At 40.1% G+C, this 23,606-nt stretch overlaps 1 protein-coding gene across 7 annotated transcripts in view; it reads left to right on the top strand.

Moving 5' to 3' along the window:
• Window positions 1–23,606, top strand: part of pdzrn3b (PDZ domain containing RING finger 3b) — a 305,300-nt gene that overhangs the window by 202,503 nt on the left and 79,191 nt on the right. The window contains exon 1 of one of the 7 annotated variants that reach the window (XM_043708364.1): window positions 2,394–2,647. The exons of 5 other annotated variants lie outside the window; for them this stretch is intronic. In XM_043708364.1, the coding sequence (XP_043564299.1) occupies window positions 2,579–2,647 (69 nt within the window). In that variant the 5' untranslated portion in view covers window positions 2,394–2,578. Of the gene's footprint in view, window positions 1–2,393; window positions 2,648–23,606 lie in introns of those variants that run through there. One more of the 7 variants, XM_043708365.1, reaches the window with a different exon arrangement.

Here is a 23,606-nt window from a genome sequence, read left to right as displayed (position 1 = left end):
GCCTGACTGGTACATACTTATCAAGGACACTCAATAGTTGCTCCTTGAACAAGCTCCACATATCAATTACGCCCTTGCCTTGAAGCTTACTTTTCCAAGCCACACATCCTAAGTCATGCCTCACCGCATCATAATTTCCCTGCCCCCAGCTATAACTCTTGCCCTGTAGTGCACACTTATCCCTCTCCATCACTAGAGTAAAAGTCACCGAATTGTGGTCACTGTCCCCAAAGTCCCCAATATTTTAATCAGCACTATAGTAGCATTTGAACTTGTCATAGCCTAGCCATTTGGGGTGATGTTTGTTTTGGAGAAAAGTTAACTACGAGTGAATGACACCTTCCATTCTTCATTGTTTTTTTGTGAATATACGATCAAGAAACATTTTTAGTTACCTTGGCAAACAAGAAGTATAAATCAGGTTGAAGTATTAAACAAGTAGTCATGACAGCAAATATATGTTCTGATTAATTCTGTCCTCAGAAGTGAAATAATTGAATGCATCTGATCTGCTCTATTCCATGCACCACCGCCTCCCCAAACCCAAAATCTCTCATCTTCTGTCTCTGCACCCTCATCACTTAATTCATAACTAGCAGTTGTGCCTTCAGTCTTAGATTCTATGCTAGAAATTTTACTGCTAAGTCCCTCTTTTCCACCTTTCACACTCTCCTTTATCAACTTCTGGTCAGTGTTGCCGATTTGACTTGACCTCTGTTTTATGCATTGTACCCTGACATGCTTTATTTGGGTTTAACAGACTGTACATGAATGCAAATTGTAAATTGTAGATATTGACTGGATTTGATTCGACTTACATGGCAAAGTTACTTGCCATTTATTACAATTAAAATGCTCACATCGTGTCTCCTGCATTGAAATGATAGAACAACCCATTTATCAATCAGTGTTTGGGATGCAACATAATTGAAAATGTGGATTACTGAAAGGTTAACTGAACTCAGCCATAGTGGTAATTGAGGTCCTGGCATTGGCCTTTGTATCCTCAGGCCAAGGAGGGAAAAATATCATCCAGCATCCCTGTCCTGATCACTGATGTCCCTGCAGGAAACCGTGTGTTGAAAAATTTGAAGTGAGGACAGATTGTTCTTGTCATGCTTCATGGAACGGAATCGCCTACAGGCACTCACTGTTGTGGCTGACTTATGAAGAATGGCACTGAAGAGTGTCTATGAACCTGACAAGGGTGGCCATGGAACTGACTCGCACATGAGGTAATGGCTCCCCAGAAAAGGAGGGTTACAGCAAGAGAAGGGAGTTGTATTTTTTTGATTCCAGGTTGAATTATTTTGGAATTCTGGGATAATCGCACACATGAAATGTGCAATATCACCTGCCAGGAAATCATTTTTCATAGTCCATTCATGTTTGGGCTCCTCCCCATTTGAAAAGTGACAAGAATGCCTGCTTGCTTCCAAAAAACAACTGTGCTTTTTTTCGCTTGGTGCTAATTGCCTGAAGTTCCAGCACCTTTGTATTAGCTGCATGTTCCCACTCCTAACATCCTGGAACAATTTACCCTCAGGCAACAAAAATTATTAAGTTCACTGCTGCATTTCTTAAATCCACAGCAACTGATAGAGCTAGATAATTGGATGTGCTGCAATTTGAAATATCAAATGTGAACGAATTGGGTTAATTTTTTTACGAGTGTAAATGTACATCATAGAAAAACCATTGAGCTTTGAACAAAAGGGTTAAATAGGACTTTTGCATCAAGCAACATAATTCTCCTCAATTACCCTATATTTTGACACATACATTAACGCAGTGGTACTTCATAGCATGCATTTGTCCAGTGGGATCCTGCCATACTCTGTACTTGCAAATCTGACTGAAAGGAAATAAACTTAAAATCAAGAGTTGCTGTAATAAATTGCAGTCATTCATGGTAAACTGAAATTTCATAGCAATGTGACTAATAACTTGAAATTTTTTTTAATAATGCAGGTCATCCTTGCATTTAACTTTCTGATCGCAAGTCTACTTTAAGAGAGAAAAAAATGTTTATTTAATTTAACAGTTACAGCATAATGAAGCCAACAAAGAATTCCAGTGAGGAAATGCCATTTTTTTTCCAACAGAAGGTGAAACTAGGCTTTAGAAATAAAAGGTGTTAATATTTGTCTGGATGTTTTGTCATAATAGAGCAGTTGATTCTTAATTAGGGAAATTTCATCTGTCATAGTCAACAATTATGACCTCCTGTATCATGGTTTGTCATGAATAATCAATGAAGGCTGATTAATATGCATGAGCAGTAGTCTATATAGAGTGCGCTGAAGCACGATACAGCTGCTTGACTAAAGCAGAGCAGAAAGCGTATTGGAGAGTCAGCAACAGAGAGAAAGAGAGAGCGAGAGAGAGAGAGAGGGAGGGAGGAAGGGCCAGTTGTTTTCTGTGACCCGGGCTGTCTCTGCTACCAGTGTGATTTGTCTCAGCTGAAGTGAATCACCTAGGTTACTTCAAGTGATATCTACATGAATGACAGTTAACTCTGAGCTGTTTTAACTACAAGATCTGGACCAGGAAGGCTTCCAGTCCATACTTCACCAACATGGGGTGCAACTTGTGTTCCCTGCAGAAAAGAGAAGAGCAGTACAAACTCCTGTATGAAGTTTGTCAGGTAATCATGAATTATCAGGTTTCTGTTTGCATGTGTTGAAGGACACTTAAATTGTATAGTCTTTTCATTGCCTGCTCATGCATATTTGAAATTAGGAAGTACATGAACAATTGGAGATGCAAGTAAGATTTTTAGACAGTTACAGCCTTACTTTTAGAAGTCTTCACTATTCACTAGTGTTTGCCTTTTATTTTGTTTTTAACTGAGATTTTTCTCACAATATTAGTATTTGCTAATCTTAAAACTATAGAATAGGATACTGCATTAATTGAAATGTTGTATACATTTGGATATATGATAAGCGTAAGGGTGATTTATAAGTAAGGGTTGATTTACAGGTAGAGTGAAAACATGTATGTCTATCTCTGTATTTTCTAGATTTAAGATATTGCAGAAATCAGTGTTTCAATTCTTTGTTTAGGTGGAGTCTGTGAAGTTTGGCATATGCAAATGCATTTTGGTGTTGCAGCACTATGTCATATCATAGTTACAAATGCATCGGAAATAAAAGTGTCAATCCCAGGAGAATAATAAAATCTGGATCATTTCTCTCAAGTACTGCACTGTTCAGCTTCACTGTGCCTTTGTTTTCTTCATCAAACTCTAACCAACAATTTCTGGTTCCAAACTGAAGAGAAAAATGGTTTGTGTACATTAAAATTCTTGAGGTACTTGTACATCAATTCAGTCTTAAGTTTATCCTGCCCCTTACCTATTGCACTGTTTACATAACAGCAGTGGGGGGCACTGCAGTTCAGTCTGGCAAATGAGTGGTACTTAGGTTTAGAGTCACTGCTTCACATTGTGTAAAAGCTATCCACTTACTGAAAATGTTATACACAGATGCATTAAGATAGCAAGTTACAATGTTCTCTTCTGAATTGAAAATCAAACTTTATTTTTGGCTGCAATTTTACTGAATAATGAACGTATTCAAGCTAAAACTGGTAAAATGGCATCTTTTATCAGTACGATCTTTACATTAAAATAAAAACTAAGAAATGCTTCTTGCTTTCTATTATACACAATGATAGAAATGCATTCTCCAGCATAAGACTAGGCTGTACAAGCATTTCATCAGCCTTAATCATCTACCAATCAAACAGCAACTATAGCAACTGAGTGCAAAGACTACTGTGCCAAATACTCTTCTTGTTCCAAAGATACACAAAAGGCAGAGGCAGAGTAAACTGTGCTTTGCAGTAGAAGAAGGTAAACTTGCCATTGATGCTTGTACTGTAGTATAGAAAGAACAGGAAGCATCACAAACCTCTTTCACTCCATCCTGTTTTTGGCTAGCTGCTGCAACTCTCCTCAGCTGACAACCATTTCCTGGAGATTTCTTTGTGTATTTTGTTGCTAGAATAATCCTGAGTGCAAGATTAAATCAATTGGGCAACTTTTGTTCAAGCCATTCACTGACCAGGAGTTCTTTTGTTCTTTCTTGGACCGTGTTCAGATATTCCCAAGTGGTTGTCATGCACAGTGGATTTCTCCACACCCAAGGACAGTAACAGTTCAACAAGGCAGCTCATCACCATCTTCTCCAGGGCAATTAGGAATGAGTGCTAAATACTGGCTGAACCAACAGCACCCACATCCCATGAATGAATTTAAATATATTAATGCAAAAATAAAAGTGTCTTTGTGTACCTTTGATCATTGCCCAGGTTTCAGTGACAAATCATAATGTGCATAAGACTTTTAACTTGTCTGATGCAGTGTAAACTTTTGTATTGAAGATGAATTTGATGTTAAACCTCTACAGTTTGTTTACGGCTTTCCTTGCTTTGCCAATCTGACCTGAAGATAGAGTGCTTTGATTTTATTGATGCCTGTCATTAATACTGTACAATCCTTATAACTCCAGATTCTTCTTTCCCTTTCACTGAGGTGCATTATTGCATTTGCTGCTGTTCATTATCAAGTCTGACATATTCTCCCATATCAAGGGCTTTCTTGAGATTGATGTAATTATTGCTGATTTTGATGTCTCGTGGCTTCTCCAAAATGCTGCATAATATAAAATGTTAATCATGACTGAATCTTCCATTTCATAATTAAACCTGTTCTTCTTGTGTTTTTTTTATCTGTGCTTTAGTGGATCCTATTTAGCAGCATGATATTAAATTTGTTGCTAGAGACTAATAGTAAAGTTGTCCCCATTGTGGTAGCTTTGTACATGAGGTTTCTCCATTATAATTGTGCCTGCCTGGTTAAGTCTTCCTTTTGCAATTGTCTACCAACTTTGTAATGTGACTTTCTCTTGCTTATTTTTTAGCTGCCACTATCTTTGCAATTTGCTTCTTCATAATATTCTTGACAATTCTAAGTTCATGTTGCCATAATTTTATTTTTTTTTCATTGTTATATCTAAAATCTTCATTTTGACTATTCAGAAAATATTCCACGACCATTAAATGGTGTAACTCTTTTTTGTCAAAATCAAATCTGCTGAAGTCTTCTATGGAGATTGATCTTTGTCTTTTTTCTGCTGATAGAATCTTTGTTGTGTTACAGAGTCTCAACATTGTGTTTGGGCTAGACAATGCTTTCTTTGCTTGCAGCGTGCTGAGCTTCTATAGCTTGCCTGTCCATCCAGTTCTCTTATCATTTCTTGCATTTTCTTCTAAATCGTCATCTCTACAAACTTGCCCTGTTCCCTTTATTTTTGGGTCCTGACAACTTTCAGCTTCCAGCTGTTCTGCGTTTTGTCTGGAATTAGTTATGTCATAGATTCATCCACTCATAGATGTACAGAGCATGGAAGCAGATCCATCAGTTCAACTTGTCCATGCCAATCAGATATCCTAAATTAATCTAGTCCCATTTGCCAATGTTTCACTCATATCCCTCTAACCCCTTCCTATTCATGTACCATCCAGTTGCTTTTTAAATGTTCTAATTATACCAGCCTCCACCACCTCCTCTGGCAGCACATTCCATACATGCACCAGCCTCTGTGTGAAAAGTTGTCCCTTAGATTCCTTTTAAGTCTTTCTTTTCTCACCTTAAACCTATGCCCTCTTGTTTTGGACTCCCTACCCTGGGGGAAAGACCTTGTATATTCACCCTATGAAGGCCCCTCATGATTTTACAAACTTTTATCCGGTCACCCCTCAGCCTCTGAGGGAAAACAGCCCCAGCCTATTCAGCCTCTGCCTGTAACTCAAATCCTCCAAACCTGGCAAAATCCTTGTAAATTCTTTCTGAGCCCTTTCAAGTTTAACAATACCTTTCCCATAGCAGGGAGACCAGAATTGAACACTGTATTCTAAAAGTGGCCTCAGCAATGCCCTCAACCACAACGTGACAATCCAACCCCGAAACTCAATGCGCTGACCAATGAAGGCAAATGTGCCAAATGCATTCTTTGCCAGCCTTCTGCAGCTTTCCTGCACTGTATTTATGTGACAAAACTATTACTAGGTTTGAAGTACTGCATCCTCTCCCAGATAAATCATCTGTTCCTTTTGTTTGATATGCAGTGACCTTTAGGGTACTAAAGTGTTGGTCACTTTTTAAATACCATCCAATTTTATCATCCATAGACAACAGCCCATCATAATTAATGGGTGTACGTCTGATCAAATTTTCACAAATATGACTCCAGGTAACTTCTCTCATTATCTCCCAGTGTAGGTTGTTCTGTAAACACTATGTCACTATGTAAAACAAATGTGTTAACCAATATTGCAAGTAAACTTCAAACCTGGGTTATCAAAAGTGACAATTTAATGTTTGGAAATGCATAAATTTTATTCATTCCTTGCAATTGGTTGCTATGAGTGGCATGAGAATGCAATTCAGAAAACCATTGTTACATTACCTCCCTGTGAAATTGTTATTGCTATGATTTAAATGCTTCATGTTGAACCGTTAGCAGAAATACAGTATGTTTGTCAAGGTATCAGACACATAACCAAAAGATAGATACCTTTTAATTTGCAATTATTTTATTGGATGCATCCTGCAAACACAAGCCTGCATAATGTCCTCTCTTGTTGAGGACTTCACTATTACTGAGCCTACTTAAGGTCCTTGGCTACTAGAAGAAAGATCAATGGTTACATTAATGCCAGTTTAGAAATGTCACTAAAAACCTATTGGGGAAAATCAGCAAGAAACTCATTTCGAACAACTAACTCGGCAATGCTTATGAGTTCCCTGCTGATTGCCTGACAACAACAATGTGGAAAATTAAATAGCTGGCTTTGGTGCCATTTCACACTGTGGGCAGATCAAAAACTGGCTTACTGCCAACAAAGATGTCACTTAGACAACCCCAATTGGGAAAATAAACCAAGTGTTTTCAAAGAGATGACCTCACTTTCCAGTTGACATTGTTTTCAATTCCTTGGTAATGTCATTGAATCTCAGCAACACAATTGGCACTCAGTGCATAATACCAAATGCTTATTCAAAATGGGAATGTAGTGTTGGAAAGGTTTGCTGTGTATTCAGAATTTGTTCATCAGGCTTCTGTAAGAAGATAAGGGCTGTCATTATTTCTGAGCAATCTTGGAGATCTGATGAACCAGCCAATTAAAATACCTGAAGTCTGACTTCAAATCCAGCACACATTGATCACAGAACAGCTGCGGTGCAGAAGTGAGCCATTTGACCTTTCATAGCCACACCTGTATTCTACTTGAGCATTTGACTTTAAACAAATCTCCTGCCTTTTCTGTGTACCCCTGCACATGTTTCTATTCAAACAATCATCTGACTTGAACACCCTCTTGAATGTCTTGATTGACCCTGTCTCACCACTCTTCCAGGCAATGCATTCCAAACTTGAACCATTGTGTAAAAAAATTTTGTTCACACGTCACATTAGTTTCTTTTGCACATAACTTCAAACCTGTTCCCTCTCACCCATCGTTTGGATTGTCTCCATCCCATTTCTTATGAATATGGCTCCTGCACAAACCTCTGCTATGTTGTGCTATGTCTTTGAAGAATGTTTTTCACTGCAGGAGGATGTTCTGAGTTTGGTGTTAAGGTGTGATATCAGTGCAGAACAAAGAAATCTTTATTCATCCTCCTGATTGAAGGAAATGGCTGTGCTGCTACCGGACAAAGAGGCAAAACTATTTTTGAAGAAGTGCACAACAAATGTTTAGCAAAGTTAAATAACGCCTTTACAATTATCAAGGTTTCCAAATGAAATAATCATTAATTATTTCTCCCTATGATGACTTTAACCAAATTTATCCAGGTTTACACAGAAGTGGTTTGGTGGTTCAGTGGTTAGCACTGCTACCTCACAGTGCCAGGGACAGAGGTTTAATTCCACCCATGGGTGACTGGCAGTGTAGGGTTTGTACATTCTTCATGTGTCTGCATGGGTTTCCTCTAGGTTTCCTCCCACAGTCTAAAGATGTGCTGGTTAAGTGGATTGGCTGTGCTAAATTATTCAGGGATGTGCAGGCTAGGTAGATTAGCTTTGTGAAGTGCAAGGTTACAGGGATAGGGTCGGGGGATGGGTCTGGGTGGGATACTCTTCAGAGGGCCTGTGTTTACTCGATGGGTGGAATGGCCTGCTTCCATATTGTAGGGATTCTATTATTCTTTCACCAACTAGCCAAACTTTCTATTTTGAAAGATCTCCTGAATTTCTGCCCATATTACCTTCGCAAAATTAACTTTCTGGAAAGCCTGAAGCAAAATAAGAGTTCTATCTGTGATTTGAATCTACTCCATCAATACTTACTGTTCCCAGTCTGGAAATTCTTTGAAAATGGTAACACAGACTGCATAGAAAATGAATTTATTTCAAATAAATTGCAACATTTAAAAAGCATTTTGGATGGGTATATGAATAGGAAGGATTTGGAGGGATATGGGCCAGGTGCTGGCAGGTGGGACTAGATTGGGTTGGGATATCTGGTTGGCATGGACGGGTTGGACCGAAGGGTCTGTTTCCATGACTCTATGATACTTTCCTGTTCTTATGAACCTGAATTATATGTATGCTAATCTATCCTACTGAAAGAAAGCAGGTCACCACTACCACCTCAAGGAGATGAGCATTAAATACGAGCCTAGCCAGAGCCTCCCATGTCCTCTCAATGAATTTTTAAAAATGATTCTGTTGTGAGTAGTTTACTTTGAACTGCATATCTACACAATGTTCAAAATACTGATTGGCCTTGACGCAAAAGGAAGAACACATTTGTATGGAAATTAGGGAGCCCAGATTTTGTTCACAATTCGAGATGTGCAGCCCTCAAAAATAAAACATGCTGAACTACACTTACTCAGAAGTGTTTCTGCAATAATCCAATAATGACACCGATTCAGAAATTTCAGAACAGCAGAATGTTAGATAAACTAATGCTCAATGGACTTGAGCACCTAAGTGGTCCTCTCTAAACCAAGTGGAATTCATTCAACTATCCACATAACTGAATCAGACTAAATAGGTTTTGTTGCACATTGTCCTGGATATTATGTTGAGTCCTAACATGTTACTTTGGATTGTGATAGCATAAACATCTTGAAAAATATTGAAAATCTAGTGAAATAAGCATTAATTAATAAGGCTTCAGACATTATATCGAGAGGCTGGTCAGATGGGCTGGTCAGAGGCTAATGGAATTCAATCTGAATGAGTATGAGGTGATGCACTTGGGCTGGACAAACAAGACAAAGGAATACATGACGAGCGATGGGACCCTGAGAAGCACTGAGATTCAGAGCAACCTTGTTGTGCATGTACAATGACATGGTTCCTCAGCCATTGAAACTAGGGTGAGTCCAGTTTTGAAGCTAAGCCTGTGTGCATGGTGTGATGTTGGTCAGGCAGATGTATTAGCACTGGAGTGTGCCTTGGTGTCCCTGAATCAGGGAGACAGGAAGAACCAACAGTATTTGTGCCACTAATTGCTGCCCATTGATCCTTTATAAAATAATGAGAGGCATGGATAGGATAAATAGACAAAGTATTTTCCCTGAGGTGGGGAAGTCCAGAACTAGAGGACATAGGTTTAAGGTGAGAGGGGAAAGATTTAAAAGGGACCTAAGGGGCAAATTGTTCACGCAGAGGGTGGTGCATGTATGGAATGAGCTGCCAGAGGAAGTGGTGGAGGCTGGTAGAATTACAACATTTAAAAAGCATCTGGATGGGTATATGAATAGGTTTGGAGGGATATGGGCCAAGTGCTGGTAAATGGGACTAGATTAATTTAGGATATCTCTTCGGCATGGATGAGTTGCACTGAAGGGTCTATTTCTGTGCTGTACATCTCTGTGACTCTATGACTGAGGACCAAATCTCAGTTGGCTCTAGTGTTACATGTGGCTGAGAAAAGAAAAGTGGGCATTTTGGTGATGTCAGGTTGGGTGGCAGGCACTATGTGTTCTCAATAGAGGGTGAAATTACAATCAAACCTGACTGAGAATGTTGTTTTATTTATGTTTTCATGTAAAAGTCAGTTTACAACTTGTTAACTCTTGTCATATTTTTCAATGTACAAGAAGAGGTTGCAGCTAATACTTGGGTACCATTCAATGCGCAAGTATTGGTTTATAGTGACAGTCCGACTTGATATTCTTATGATTTGTCAGCTTCAATCACTGTAACAAATGCAAATATTACTAGGATTTCTTCAAAAGCAGTTGTGTAACTGAAATTGCACATTATGTTTTTACATAGATTTAAATAGCAGTAACTCTTTAAGTGAAAGTTTATTATATGATTAAAAATATAACTAATAATCCATTTGAGAGGAACACCATAGTCCTGCACCATTAACTGCAGATAGCTGTGAGAATAAATTACAGGCAATTGGCCAATGCCTTAATGAAGCGAACCTCAGCAGTATCTGTGCATTAGTCAGGGATTAGACCTGGTGACCTGTATATTTGATCATCTTCGTTTAGTCTATTCTTAAGACATATGGACCTAGACTCACTGGACCTAGACTCACTGGACCTATTGACATTTTCAATGTATTTGAACTGTTTGTTTCCCAGGGAGAAGTAGTATCCTGATCAGATTATTTTGGTCAGTTAAAATCTATCACTATAATCCTTAATAATTCTGGACTGTCTTAATTTGTAACTGTGCATTCTAAATAGACTTTGAGTCTTATAGCTTTTAATAGCTTAAATTTATAATGTTGAACAGAGCACTCAGCCCTGATTGATTCCACAGCCTCCGCTATTTGGATTGAAGGGTTCTGCTGCATGGAGTTTTCTCATTACGCTAATCATAATTATTTTTTCCTTAACCTGGCATGTTATTAAAGCCACTCACCAACATATAGAAACATTTCTCTTTAGTACTGTGATTGATTTAGGGAAATATTTATTCAACGCTCTCCGAGTGCACTGTATAGTTTAACATTGTCAAAAACCTTTTTGTACTTGGAGACTCCAGTGATTGTTTTATCCTGTTGTTTTGCGTTTTCATGCTAAATTATGTACTAAATTCTTTTGTTCATTGATTTTGAAGAGGGTCACTAAGCCACCTCAGTAAAGCACCAGAATGTAAGGTGCATAATTGCTTCTTTTATCTATCAATAATTTGTAAGTGGGAGAAAAAAAACACTTGCCTGTGCAGTCAAAATTGAGTATGGTATGTGGTAATTTCAAATACACATTTAGTGCAATATGTTCAAATATAAAACAGAATTCTAGTTTATATGCCTCATAGATATACATGATATTTGATGTACGCAATTGTGAATGTTCTTTTAATTGCGCACGTCAACAAGCAGGTTAACTATGTCTTTTGGCTTATGTTGTTACCACCTGTCCCTCATCGAATGAACACATGCCCAGGTGCATTTCTGCTTCATTAGATTCTTAACTTTACAGATGGTTATTGTAACAGATTTGTTGGATCAATTTGGTTGTCTGGAGCTGATTTCTGGAGCTGGTTTTGTCAGGTCCACCTGGCACTACTGTTTTCAATTCTTGTGATAAATCAAAGGAATTGTACAGGTTGTCTCTATTCAGGAGCTTTTGTCAATTAATACATGGAGCATAGTCAATTAAGTGAAAATTTTCAACGCCTCCTCTTGCCACCACTATTACTTTGAACACAGCGCAATTACCTGAAAGTAGGCAGGTATTTGTTTAAACAAGGTGATAGTTCACAAGGGCTTTCTTTCTGCGTGAGGTATTTAATTTCAGTTTTCTAGCCACTGATTTACGTTAGCCTCAGAAAAGACTCTGTTTGACAGACAGGAGACCTGTAATCTTCAGAAACTGCCCTTTAATGATGGTGGCGCCTGTCTGTAGCTCAGAAGTTCCCTTCTTAATTGGACGTTTGTGAGAAACTGGCAATTGAAATTTTCCACCTGAGTTGACCATGAATAATTTATGTGATCCACTGACACACATAAGAAATAAAATGCTTAATCTGGATTATTAACTTCATTCAAGGATTCTAAATGTATTCTAACTTCCTGTTCAGGCTAAAATTTCAGGACTTTTATCTGCTGAGTTCAGTTTTGTTATTTTTATTAGTTACTTAGATTTAGCAACACCCAGAGGATGAAATGCATTCCTTTCCTAAAGGTGACAAATAACTGACTCAACGTTTTTGAATCTAATGTTGTTCTAAGCATGCTTTTGACACACTTAAAGTTAAAAACACCAGCAATTGAAAGTTAAATCAAAGAATTTGAAAATATATTTTGCATACTTTTGTGAGAATTAACAACTCAAGAAAATCAGACAGCAAAAGCAGCCATGTTAAAAGTCTATTGATTTTGCATTGTTACACTTAATGCAATATTTTGAAAATTCTAAGCTTGCTGAGTGCTTCATTGACACTTGGAAAATTTGATTGTTTGCATCATTTGTAAAATAAAAACAAGCTGCAGGATATCTTTTGAGATGGCTGATATTTTCACCGAAAAAGGATTTCATTCAGTGTTTCTTAACATCATAAGTACAATGTTATTATTGTACTCTGCAGCTTAAAATGTCACATTTCCTGTGGCTATAATGTGGAAAAATTATTTCATGAACAGTATGACAGGTTAACTGGAGATACAAGTATCAAGACCTCATAGTCCCAGCTATATTATCAATCTGAATTTAAACCATCGAAAGTAAATATGTCTGACAGGGTGCCTGGGATAGACATTAAATTGCCTCATGATTTTTAAAAAATATAGTAATTACAATCATTGATAGGTAATTTTTAGTTCCATTCCTAATCAATCTTCATTTTTTTTTCAATAGACATGCTTAGATTTCAGTCTCTTGAAAATTGTGCTGGTACATCTACACATCTGTCCAATGCACTAACGCAGGTGGTAGAGGTCACAAGGGAGGGAAAATTGGAGTCTGTCATCATCGCCACTCAGATATTAGACAATGCCAAAAAAAATCAGCTGAGGCCAGAAAAATGCTAAGACTCTGAAATTGTTTTGCAACTTCACCAATTCCCTACCGAGGTGGCATGGTGGCTCAGTGGTTAGCACTGCTGCCTCACAGGTTTGTTTCCACTTTCAGGCGATTGTCTATGTGGAGTTTGCACATTCTCAGCGTGTCGTGAGGATTTCCTCCAGGTGCCTTGGTTTCCTCCCACACTCCAAAGATGCGCAGATTAGGTGAATTGGCCACAGGATACACAACTAGTAGAAAGTGAGGACTGTAGATGCTGCAGTGTCAAGAGTCGAAAAGTGTGGTGCTGGAAAAGCGCAGCAGGAGAGTCGACATTTCAGGCATAAGTTCTTCATCAGGAATCATGCAAGGTTACAGGGATAGGCTCATGGGGGTGAAGGGAGGGTGTTGGGTCTGGGTGGGATGTTCTTCGGAGGGTTAGATTGGACTTGATGTGCCAAATGGCCTGCATCTACACTGTAAGGTTTTTTATGATTATATGACACTAGCTGTTCGTGTTATTTGTCTGAAGCCTTGGTCATTTTGCTGTCAGAGTTACAGTGGACAACCAGTGGAGCTGCATGAAACTTTATCTATTTTTGATTGTATTGCTGACTGTATGTCTAACTCTACTTGTGATGTATTCCTCTATCAGCATTAGCACATATGAAGTGACAATTATTATAAGTGGTTTTAACAAAACTCTATGCATCCATTGAAGATTTTCTCCTCATTAAAGCATCGTTCTCAAAATATTCTATTAAAAGCCTTACCTGGGTTAAAAACAATTAGTTTACAATGGATATTGTGTGCTTGAGTCCTCATATGTAGCAGAAAGGCAATGGTTACAGACTATATTGATACTGTTAAAACTTGCAGATTGCAAATATCAAATGAAAGTAAAACTTTCTTCTCATTTAAGGAATAATGCAATATATTTCTGGAAGAACGTCCCATACATCCATCATACTTCACTGGAAATCTGGGAAAAGCAACATAATTACTGTTTATGCCTTTATTTTCCCCCAGAGTTCCATCTACACATTCTACCAAAGTAGCAGCAAGCAAGTAGAAATTGTTCACAGAAATTTGCCTTTCATATTTTCCACTTTCTTACACAATTCCCTTCATTTCTAGTCTTATTGAAGAGTTACCAAATGTCTTTTTAAGACTCTTACTTTAGACTTAATTTATGATGTTTCGGGCATAAGCCCTTCATCAGGAATCATGCAAGGTTACAGGGATGGGCTCAGAACGGTAGAGGGGGGAGACGTGGATCCGGGTGGGATGCTTCTTTGGAGGTTACATTGGACTCGATTGGCCCAAATGATCGTAATTTAGATTTTGGAATTCGCTTGAAATGAAAACTCAAAGATACATAATGGTCATCCGTTTTACATGATTACCTAAAGTCAAAATTATGTTTCGAGTGTTTGACATTGGGAGTGCTATCTATCTACTATGATGACATTTTCCCATTGGCAGGAACCTCAGTATTTTTGCCACCCAAAGGTGGAGGTTGCTGGAGATCAGTCATGTTGGCTGCAGGACATCTCTGCAGCAGTTCCTCAGGGTAGTGGCTGAGTCCCAACTATCTTCAGCTGCTTCCTCAAAGACCTTTCCTCCATCATAAGGTCAGAAGATCACTGATGATTGGACAATGTTCAGCACCATTTGCAGCAACATAGATCGCGAAGCAGTCCATGTTAGTATGCAGCAAGACCTGGAGGACACATAATTCGGGTTGCTAAGTGACAATTAACATTGACTCCATGTGTGCCAAGCAATGACCATCTCCAGTAAATACAAAGGAATCCAACTTTGCCTCATGATATTCAATAGCATTATCATCACTGAATCCCACATCATCAGCTCCTCCTGACTTCTCAAATCCTGCCCACCGTCTACATGTCACAAATACTTCCAGTCCAGGGAGCTTTTACCTGCATTAGTAGTGCTACCACTGCTTGGGGATATTTCCAGGTAAACCATGTGATTTCTCAGTGGGTTCAAAGAGATGTGTCCTCCTTGATGGACCTTCTTCAGCACACCAAGGTACCACACCAGCAACACTCCCTTGTTTTCTTTCTCAATTTTATGATGCTCACCTGATAAGTACACACCACACAACCACAGTGCTGTCTTGAACTCACCAGCAGCAGAAGTGCCTGAAATCTCTGAGTCCTTTGCCACTGCCAAGTTTTAAACTCTATTGGGCCAAATGCTGCCAGTCGCAAACAGCCTTTCCCAGTTGGGAAGGATTGCCCCCGAGATGGTCACGAAAGGAAATTGGCATTGAATCACTTTGCTAACAGGGACCTGGGGGTACTGGCGGACAGCACAAGGCTACACCCTCTTTCCTCAGGACTACCAGAGGAGAGCACTGTGTGCCAGCCAGGTCTGAAGTTGCCATATGAATCAGTGTGATATCCATGTTCTGCACGAGTGCCAAATGATGCAGTAAGGTCTGTGATCTTCTGCACTCCACAAAGGTAGCTACCGCCATCTTCTATCTCCCACATCATACTCAATCTAACTCTGCCACTTGACTCACCTCCGACAAAGTCTCATACCACTCTCACTATTGTCAGCAATCTGTTCTCTCACCCACCCCAACCTCTGGACTACACACCCTCTGTGCTCCTATTCACTCTGCCCATCTCCCCACCCTTCCTCTGCATGCACTAATTCTCAGCAACTTTCTTCCCACTTAATCCATACCTTTGTCTCATTGCAGGAAATAAACAGTCCAGAGTAGAGAGCACAGAGGACCAAGATGGCTGGTGGTGGTGATGGTGGGTGGGGTGGGGGGTGTGGGTGGTGGCGGCCTCATAATTGTCCCCTTTTGAGAAGAGAACGATCCTCTCAGTGGGAGAGGACAGTATCCACTCATGGTGTTCTGAGACTTCAACTTTGAGCCTACTCAGAAATCTTGATGTTCTGTGCTGTGGCTGCTCACCCATTTACCACCACTGTAAATGTAATCAAAATATGCCCAAGCTTCCAATTCACAGCTCATTCCCTATCTTGTCTTCTGAGACCTGAGTGGCATGTGTACAGCCTCCGCCCTGAAAAGACTACCCTCCCTGAAAATCAGCTCCTTCCCGTCCAACTCTGAAGAAGAAAACACAGATATCTCAAAGGAAGTATTGGCTAGGCTCTCTCCTGCACCCTCAGCCAGTACAGATACTAACATTAGATAATTTAGAACTGGGAGCACATTCTGGTGAGCACATCCCTGCCATGTCTCCACAGCTAACTAAGGAAGCAACACCCCAGGTCACTGGTACTATGAGGACTGCCAGAGACCAGGCACCGACTCAGCCAACAGCAGGAGACTACCCCATGGTGTTGGCCATTAATGGCTTGATTAAATGAGCAAGTACACACCAGAACAGCAGGCAGGCTTGATGGAGACTCTTGAGAAGAGTTGAAAGAGACGACCAACTCCATCTGTGCCATACTGCCTCCAGCAGGTGTGTGTCTGTCTGTCTCCATGGACAGGTCGGTGCCTCAGTGTCTGTCAGAGATGTATGCAGATCTGCACTCCATGACTTTAACCTCTTGGTTCTGAGCACCAGTGACAAGAAGAGACATGGACAGAAGGACTTTGACTTCATTTCCATTTTCCCCTCCTCCTCACAAGGGGACACAGTGGTGCAGTCGGGCAAAGACCCATATTTGTCAATATGTTTTCACTTTATGATATTACCTGTCAGGTCAAGTGTCATTTTAGCTGCAGCTACAAGAATGAAGCTGGAGAGGCTACCTTTCCTTATCTCCACACAATATTAGAATCCTGTCTGAAGGACAGTTGTTCTTTTCCTAGCACACATACTAACATAAGTAAGTGTGATCTTTAAATGTGGGCACGTCAGAAAATAAACAAAAACTTTCTTTGCATTTGGGAATGAACAGGGGCTGCTTGCATTTCCAACATCAATGCATTCACCATCGATGAATGATGGCTTCACCAGTCTCAGTTCCATTGGAAGCAGATATCAATTAACTCCTGACTGGCTTCTTGTACTCCATTCTGTCATGGTGAAAGTGATTTTCCTTCTGATCAGCGCCCTCTTCTTCCTTCTCTGCAGTATGCTGCCACTCTCTCGGCTGCATATCATCCAGCAGAGGAACGCGTTATAGATTGACAAGTTGAGCCTGCAATCTAGGTGCCTGCGTCCCCGCACCACCACTCCCCACACACACACACTCCTAATCCTTCATGTTCCTCTCTTCCTTGCACTTCCTGTCAGCTTATACAGTCTGCTTGTGAAGCATGCATTACAACACTTCTCACTGTATCTCAGTACATGTGGCAACAATACATCAAACTCAAACATTTTCATTTAATGTTCATCTCCCCACTGTACCCATTGAACTTTGGATCTTCAGCTTAGTTATACTAAACATAGTTGTGCACAGTCTTTCCCTCCTCCTGTTCCCCTCCCCATTGAAATGAGGGTGGTTTTGACATTTTTAATTCATTTATTGGATGAGGTGGTTGCTGGCTGACCCTGCATTTATTGCCCATTAAGAGACAACCACATTGCTGCAGTCACATGTAGGCCAGACCAGGTAAGGATCACCTGAAGAACATTAGTGAACCCGATGGATTTTTCTCACAGCCAACAATGGCTTCAAGGTCATCAGTGGACTCTTTTTTTTCCAGGTTTTTATTGAATTCGAATTCTACCATGTGCAGTGTAGGATTCAAACCCAGGTCCGCAGAATGTTAACTCGGTGTCTGTATTAACAATCCAGCAATAATACCACTGGGCCATCATGCCACCCCTCCCTCGTTGATGGCCCCCCCCTCCCACACTTAGTATCATTATTTGTTGAGTGTCCCTTCTGACAACTATTGCCCTCTCTGCCTCCCAGCATGCTACTTTCAATCCGCACAATTGACATTCTGATTTCCTACCACAGCATTGGCCCCTGATAACATCTTAACTTTCAGTGAACAGAACCCTCAGCCCTGACGGTGACCCTTCCTGTGACTGATTTGGAAGGGCCATTCTGACTGACTAGTGACCAGAGCCATGACTGGTCTTCGACTGACTTACCACTACTCCCTGGACTGGGTACATTGACTGACTATCACCCACTGCTCAAAGGGTAATTGTATGGAACCCTTGACCTTGGATGCCCTAAGGAGCTGGCTGACTGTGTCCAACCCAATGGACTAAAATTGGATGATGGCTTGACTGATTGTTGTGGGACTGTTCCCTGACCCACTTGATTAATTGAGGTTTTTGAATTTCAGACATGGCCATTTGGTTAAAGCACACATGCCGTGTGTTTCCCACATAAGCTAGTGTTGCATAAAGACTTTGATGTAACAGGGTGCAATGCAGTACTTGACTCATCATTGCTGACAAACATGGCAGGCTGCCCGGCTTTCTTTCTGTACTAACCAGTAAGGCAAGGCAGAAAGACTGCAAGCCTGTAAGTTGGTAAGTTGTAAATGAGTCAGCCATCCACACTAAAGCAAAGTAAGGCAGCGATGCAGTGAGCATCAAAATAAATGCAAAAAGAGCAAGTTAAGAGCCCTGAGATACGCCCGGTTCTCAGTGGCCTGGCAACACAGTGTGTGGTCAGTCAGCTCCAAACTGCATTATTGAAGTGTTGAGTGATGATATGATGAGACCGCCCCTTTGCTGATACTATCCTCCATGGTCAAAGATGTTTGGTGGGCACTACCCATGGAATGTGCTCTGAGATGTTGGAGAATGCTGAAAAAGGTGGAGGTGCGGAAACCCCCGAGAATAAGAAGCTTGTGAGCTGCAACCATTTGGTAACCCATCTGACTTTCATATTGAGAACTGATCCTCTCTAGTCTCCCTCCTCTGTCTGGGAAAATAACACCCTACAGGTAAGTGAGCTGGGAGTACGTGGTCATGAGATGTTAATGCATGCAAATGTGCCGTTTGCTTCTCAACTAGCAAGATGCTGTAAAACTCAATGCCCAAAATCAGAATATTTTTCTCACTGTCGCAAATCATACTTTTTCTGCTCTTGCCATATTTTCCAAACTAGCTCATCGTTGACCCCGTTGTTCCGAAGCTGGAACGATTCCACACTTTAGAACTGCAGGCTCCTTGGTCTCAAATCGGTGATGAGAAAATTGCCTGAGACCGTTGTTGAGGACAAATATAGTTTGCACTTGGAGAAGCATGTTTTTGTAAAGGACAGCCGGCAGTGATTTATTAAAGGCAAATCAATTTTTGATTCACCCGATTGAGTTCTTTAATGGATTAACAGAGGGTTGATGAAGATAATGTGGATATTGACCATGGGCGCTTTCAAAAGACATTTGATAAAGGGAAACTGTTCATAAAATAAAAACACATGGCATGAAAAGGGATAATAGAAACCCAGTTAATCAATAGCAGGCAGGGAGTAATAGTGTGCACCCACTTTTCTGAAGAAAGTGGTATCCTCCTTGATTCGATCTTTAAAATATTTTTCTTTGTTACACAAAAATGACCTCAACTTAGGTTTAGGAAGCATGATTTTAAATTTTACAGGTGATTCCAGTATGACATAGCAGTTTGTAATAATCAGGGTAGTAGCAGACGTCAGAATGATGTTGACAGAATAGTAAAATATGCACATAAGTGTCATTTGCGCTCTGGTAAGTGTGAATTGATGATCTTCTGATAGTAGTTTAATCTGAATGGTATTATTCTGAGGAGGGTGTGAGAATCAAAGGATCTGCATATTCACAAACCTTCAAAGATGGTAAATCATGTTGAGAAAACAATAAAGTGCATCCCATAGGTTTTCCAATCGTTAAAAGACAAGAAAGTGTATGGGAAATTAATTAGTGGCTAATGGTATTGAATGCAATGGCATGGAAGTCATGCTACTCAAGGCAGTTTTCCGAGACCTGGAGAGGGAATAGGAATGTATCGGTAATGAAGGACTTCAATTGAGAGATTGGGGAAGTGGAGATCATCCTCCTGAGAGCAGAGGCAATTAATGTGAATGAAATTGTGAGGGTGTTCTTGTGTAGCAAACACATACTGTATCCTCCAGCAAATGAGTCACCAAATTGAGCTAATAGATTTAAAATATGATCAACAATGGAAAAGAGAAGAAATTATTTTACAGACAGCATTGTTGTGATTTTGAATGTACTAGCTGAAAGCAGGGTAAAACTGGATTACAAAAGAACTTTAAAAGACAATTAGCTGCTATTTGCAGAGAATTAATTTGCAGTGTTATGGGGTGAAAGTTTAGGAATGGGATTAAATTAAACAGTTCTTTCAGTGTCAACATGATGCCTCAGGTTAAATGCATCCACAACCCCCCCTCCTCGCCCATCCCTCCCCTTTGCAGTAAGATTCTCTGATTCTGAGGAAAATGCTGTCAAAGGGAATCTGTGATAGGTACCATGGCAACATTGTCAGCTCAACATTTTGAATGAATTACAATGTCAAAAATAGAAATGCTTTTTCCACCTCTCATACTTTACACAAACTGAACATTTTCTGCCTACTTTAGCCATTTCCAGTGTTGTAGTTACACAGATGGAAGGTGAAAACTACAACTTCGTTGCTCTGTACACCATACAACATTTTTGACAAATAACTTGAACTGCCAAACCCACATGAAACTCTCAACTCCCAAGTGTAGACAGGAAGCAAATAATCACTTTGCCTAAAATTAGTTGTTTACTTTTCAGAATTATGTAAGTCAATCTGTCAAAATTGTTAGCTTGCATGCCTGAGAATGGAAATGATGGAAAGAAAATTGAATGAAGAAATGGTTTTTGTCCATTTGGTTAGCCATTTTGCTGCTGATTCCTAGATCATGCATGACATAAAGAATGTTGGATTTAATCTGCCATTTCTGTACTTATGTGTTGCCTGAAATAACTCGAGAGGCCAGTATCCCCACCACTAAATGACACTTTATTTACAGATAGAAACACCTTGACACTAATCAAGCTTCCTCAGAGTTCGCTCTCAGAATGAACAGAACGTCTGACTCTCCTGCTTATATCTATCAGCCAGCGCTCCCTGATTGGATCAAACTAATAGCCCCAATCAAGGAACTCCCACTCTTTGAGGTCCACCTGAATGGCCTCTTTACAAACATTGTCCAATTATGCTTTCTGAATTTTTTTACTTGACTATTTGAAGCAGTTACTATTTTGTTGTCCAATAAATTTTTGAATAATTTGATCCACTATTGTTTTCATTTGGTTTCCAGGTTCACTCAGCTTCATATTTTTTGACCTTCTCTTTGATGATATCAAATAATTGACTGTTCAGGAAAGTTTTGAAAATGAATGAGTTTCCAATTGTGAAATAATATGGTTCAGTTTTAAAAATTAGTCGACTTTCTCAATCTGCAGTACTGATTTGCATGACTAAATTAAAATGTACAAAAAGCAGCATTAATGTGAATAATATAAGTGACGATAATTACATAATACAATGAACAACTTCTTTGTCTTTTCTACTGGCCTCGACACCATTTATTCCCCTCAACCCTCTTCTGCCTCTGTCAAAAGTATAGAAATCACCATTTTCCAACCCCTTTCAGATCTGGAGACAAGTCACACTGGACTCAAAACAATAACTATGTTTCTTTCTCTACAGATGCTGCCTGACGTACTGATTTTCTCCAGCACTTTGTGTTTAGTTTGCATTTCCAACATGTACAGTACTTTGTTTATGGTACTTAAGGTTTGAGTAATTGATTGAAACTCATTTAGGTTGGCAGGACAAGTGAAATGTCAATACTGAAGCACTTTAGATCTTGATCTTTGTGATCTAGGAGGAGAAAGTGAGGACTGCAGATGCTGTAGATCAGAGCTGATAATGTGTTGCTGGAAAAGCGCAGCAGGTCAGGCAGCATCCAAGGAGCAGGAGAATTGACGTTTCGGGCATGACCCCTTTCCTGAAGAAGGACTCATGCCCGAAACGTCGATTCTCCTGCTCCTTGGATGCTGCCTGACCTGCTGCGCTTTTCCAGCAACACATTATCAGCTTTGTGATCTAGGGCAAACATGTCTGCAATAAGTGTTCGAAGATCGAGATCTTTGGCTCAGAGTTTAGGATAGAGAATTTTGATTTGCTAAGTGCAAGGCAATTGAAAGGTGGTGACCGCAAAAGAGGCAGGTACGGAGACCCAGAGGGCAGGATTGTCAACTTCTGAAATCGTGCAATAGGTTTGAGGTTGTTTGGATAAGAGATTTTGGCTGCAAAGTGGATAAACAAAATGACCGTAATACAAGAAGTCATTAAATCCAGTGGGGTGCATAAGGGACCAAAAGGAGCAGGAAATTCGGAAGGATCGACAATGCTCTCTCTGCAGCAAAGAGAGAATCCAGATGGTTGTGTTGACTGTCCAGAAACAGAGTCCCTGATATTTGCTCAGAACTGCAGAGGGACCTGCAGTGGAAGGGAGATGATCCAGTTGTCATGATACACATGGGTTCCAACAAGATAGATAGGCATTGCTGGGGACAGAGAATTTACATTGAGTGAGTGCACTCAATGCATTTGCATTGCAAACGATCCCAGCCTGATGAACTGGATTGTTACTGATGATGTGGCCATAGTGTGAAATAAGCTTGGGCAGTCTCAAATCAGTCATCAGTGGCCTTTGACCTTTAAAGGAAAACTGACCAGAGTTGAGTGCTGATGGTGGGGCAATGACAATTGTTGTCAATGGTGTCATATGTTTCTCAACGTTGGGGTGCACTCGACCTCGGCACGTTTGATTATGACTGTTCAGTATGGGAAAAGTTAATCTTATCTGTTCGTTGACTATATCTTACTATACTTGCTATGTTTACTATATCCTTTTTATAAATAAAATAAAATTCTGGAGTAAAAACAACCAAGAAACAGATTCTGCTCATAAGGAGCGAGGCACTAATTTGAAAAGCAGAACCTCGGAGGTTATAATCATGGAATTATTTTCTGAGCCATCTGAAAATTAACACATTGTACATAAAGTTAAAGAGATGAATACATAGCTTCAAGGTCGTTGTGGGCAAAGTGGGTTCCAGTTTGTTCGGCATTGGTGCAGATACTGCAGGAAGTGGGGACTTGAGCATTGAGACATGACTGTGCTGGAACCAGTACTTTTGTAAACCAAATAGCTAGAGAATTAGAGGTGGGTTTAAGCTAAATCATAGTGTTGTGGAGGGGGTTTTGGTACAGTTGTGGCAAGAGATCAAAAACGGAAAGACGTTTAATATCAAACAGTAGAGGTGATATGAGGTGGGAAATTAAGGTCAGAGAATGGCAGGGAATGACAGAGAGGAGAAGAAAACAAAGAATGCACCAACAATCAAGCCAAGCTGTGAACAAGACGCCAAAAGACAAAATTATAGGCTCTATGTTTGAATATTGTAGCATTCAGGTCAAGTATACAAATTGATATTGCACATTGAAGTAAATAACTATGATCTTATGGGGATCTTACCAGTTCCAATACCGTACAACCCAGATGGCCTCCTTCTTCAAAGACTGCAATTTTCCTCCAGACGTGATCGACAATGCCCTCCACCGCATCTCCTCCACTTCCCGCTCGTCCGCCCTTGAGCCCCGCCCCTCCAATCGCCACCAGGACAGAACCCCACTGG

Source organism: Chiloscyllium plagiosum, chromosome 18 (genome assembly GCF_004010195.1).
Source record: "Chiloscyllium plagiosum isolate BGI_BamShark_2017 chromosome 18, ASM401019v2, whole genome shotgun sequence".
NCBI classification, from domain to species: Eukaryota; Metazoa; Chordata; class Chondrichthyes; order Orectolobiformes; family Hemiscylliidae; genus Chiloscyllium; species Chiloscyllium plagiosum.
This window is presented reverse-complemented; position numbering and strand designations above follow the sequence as displayed.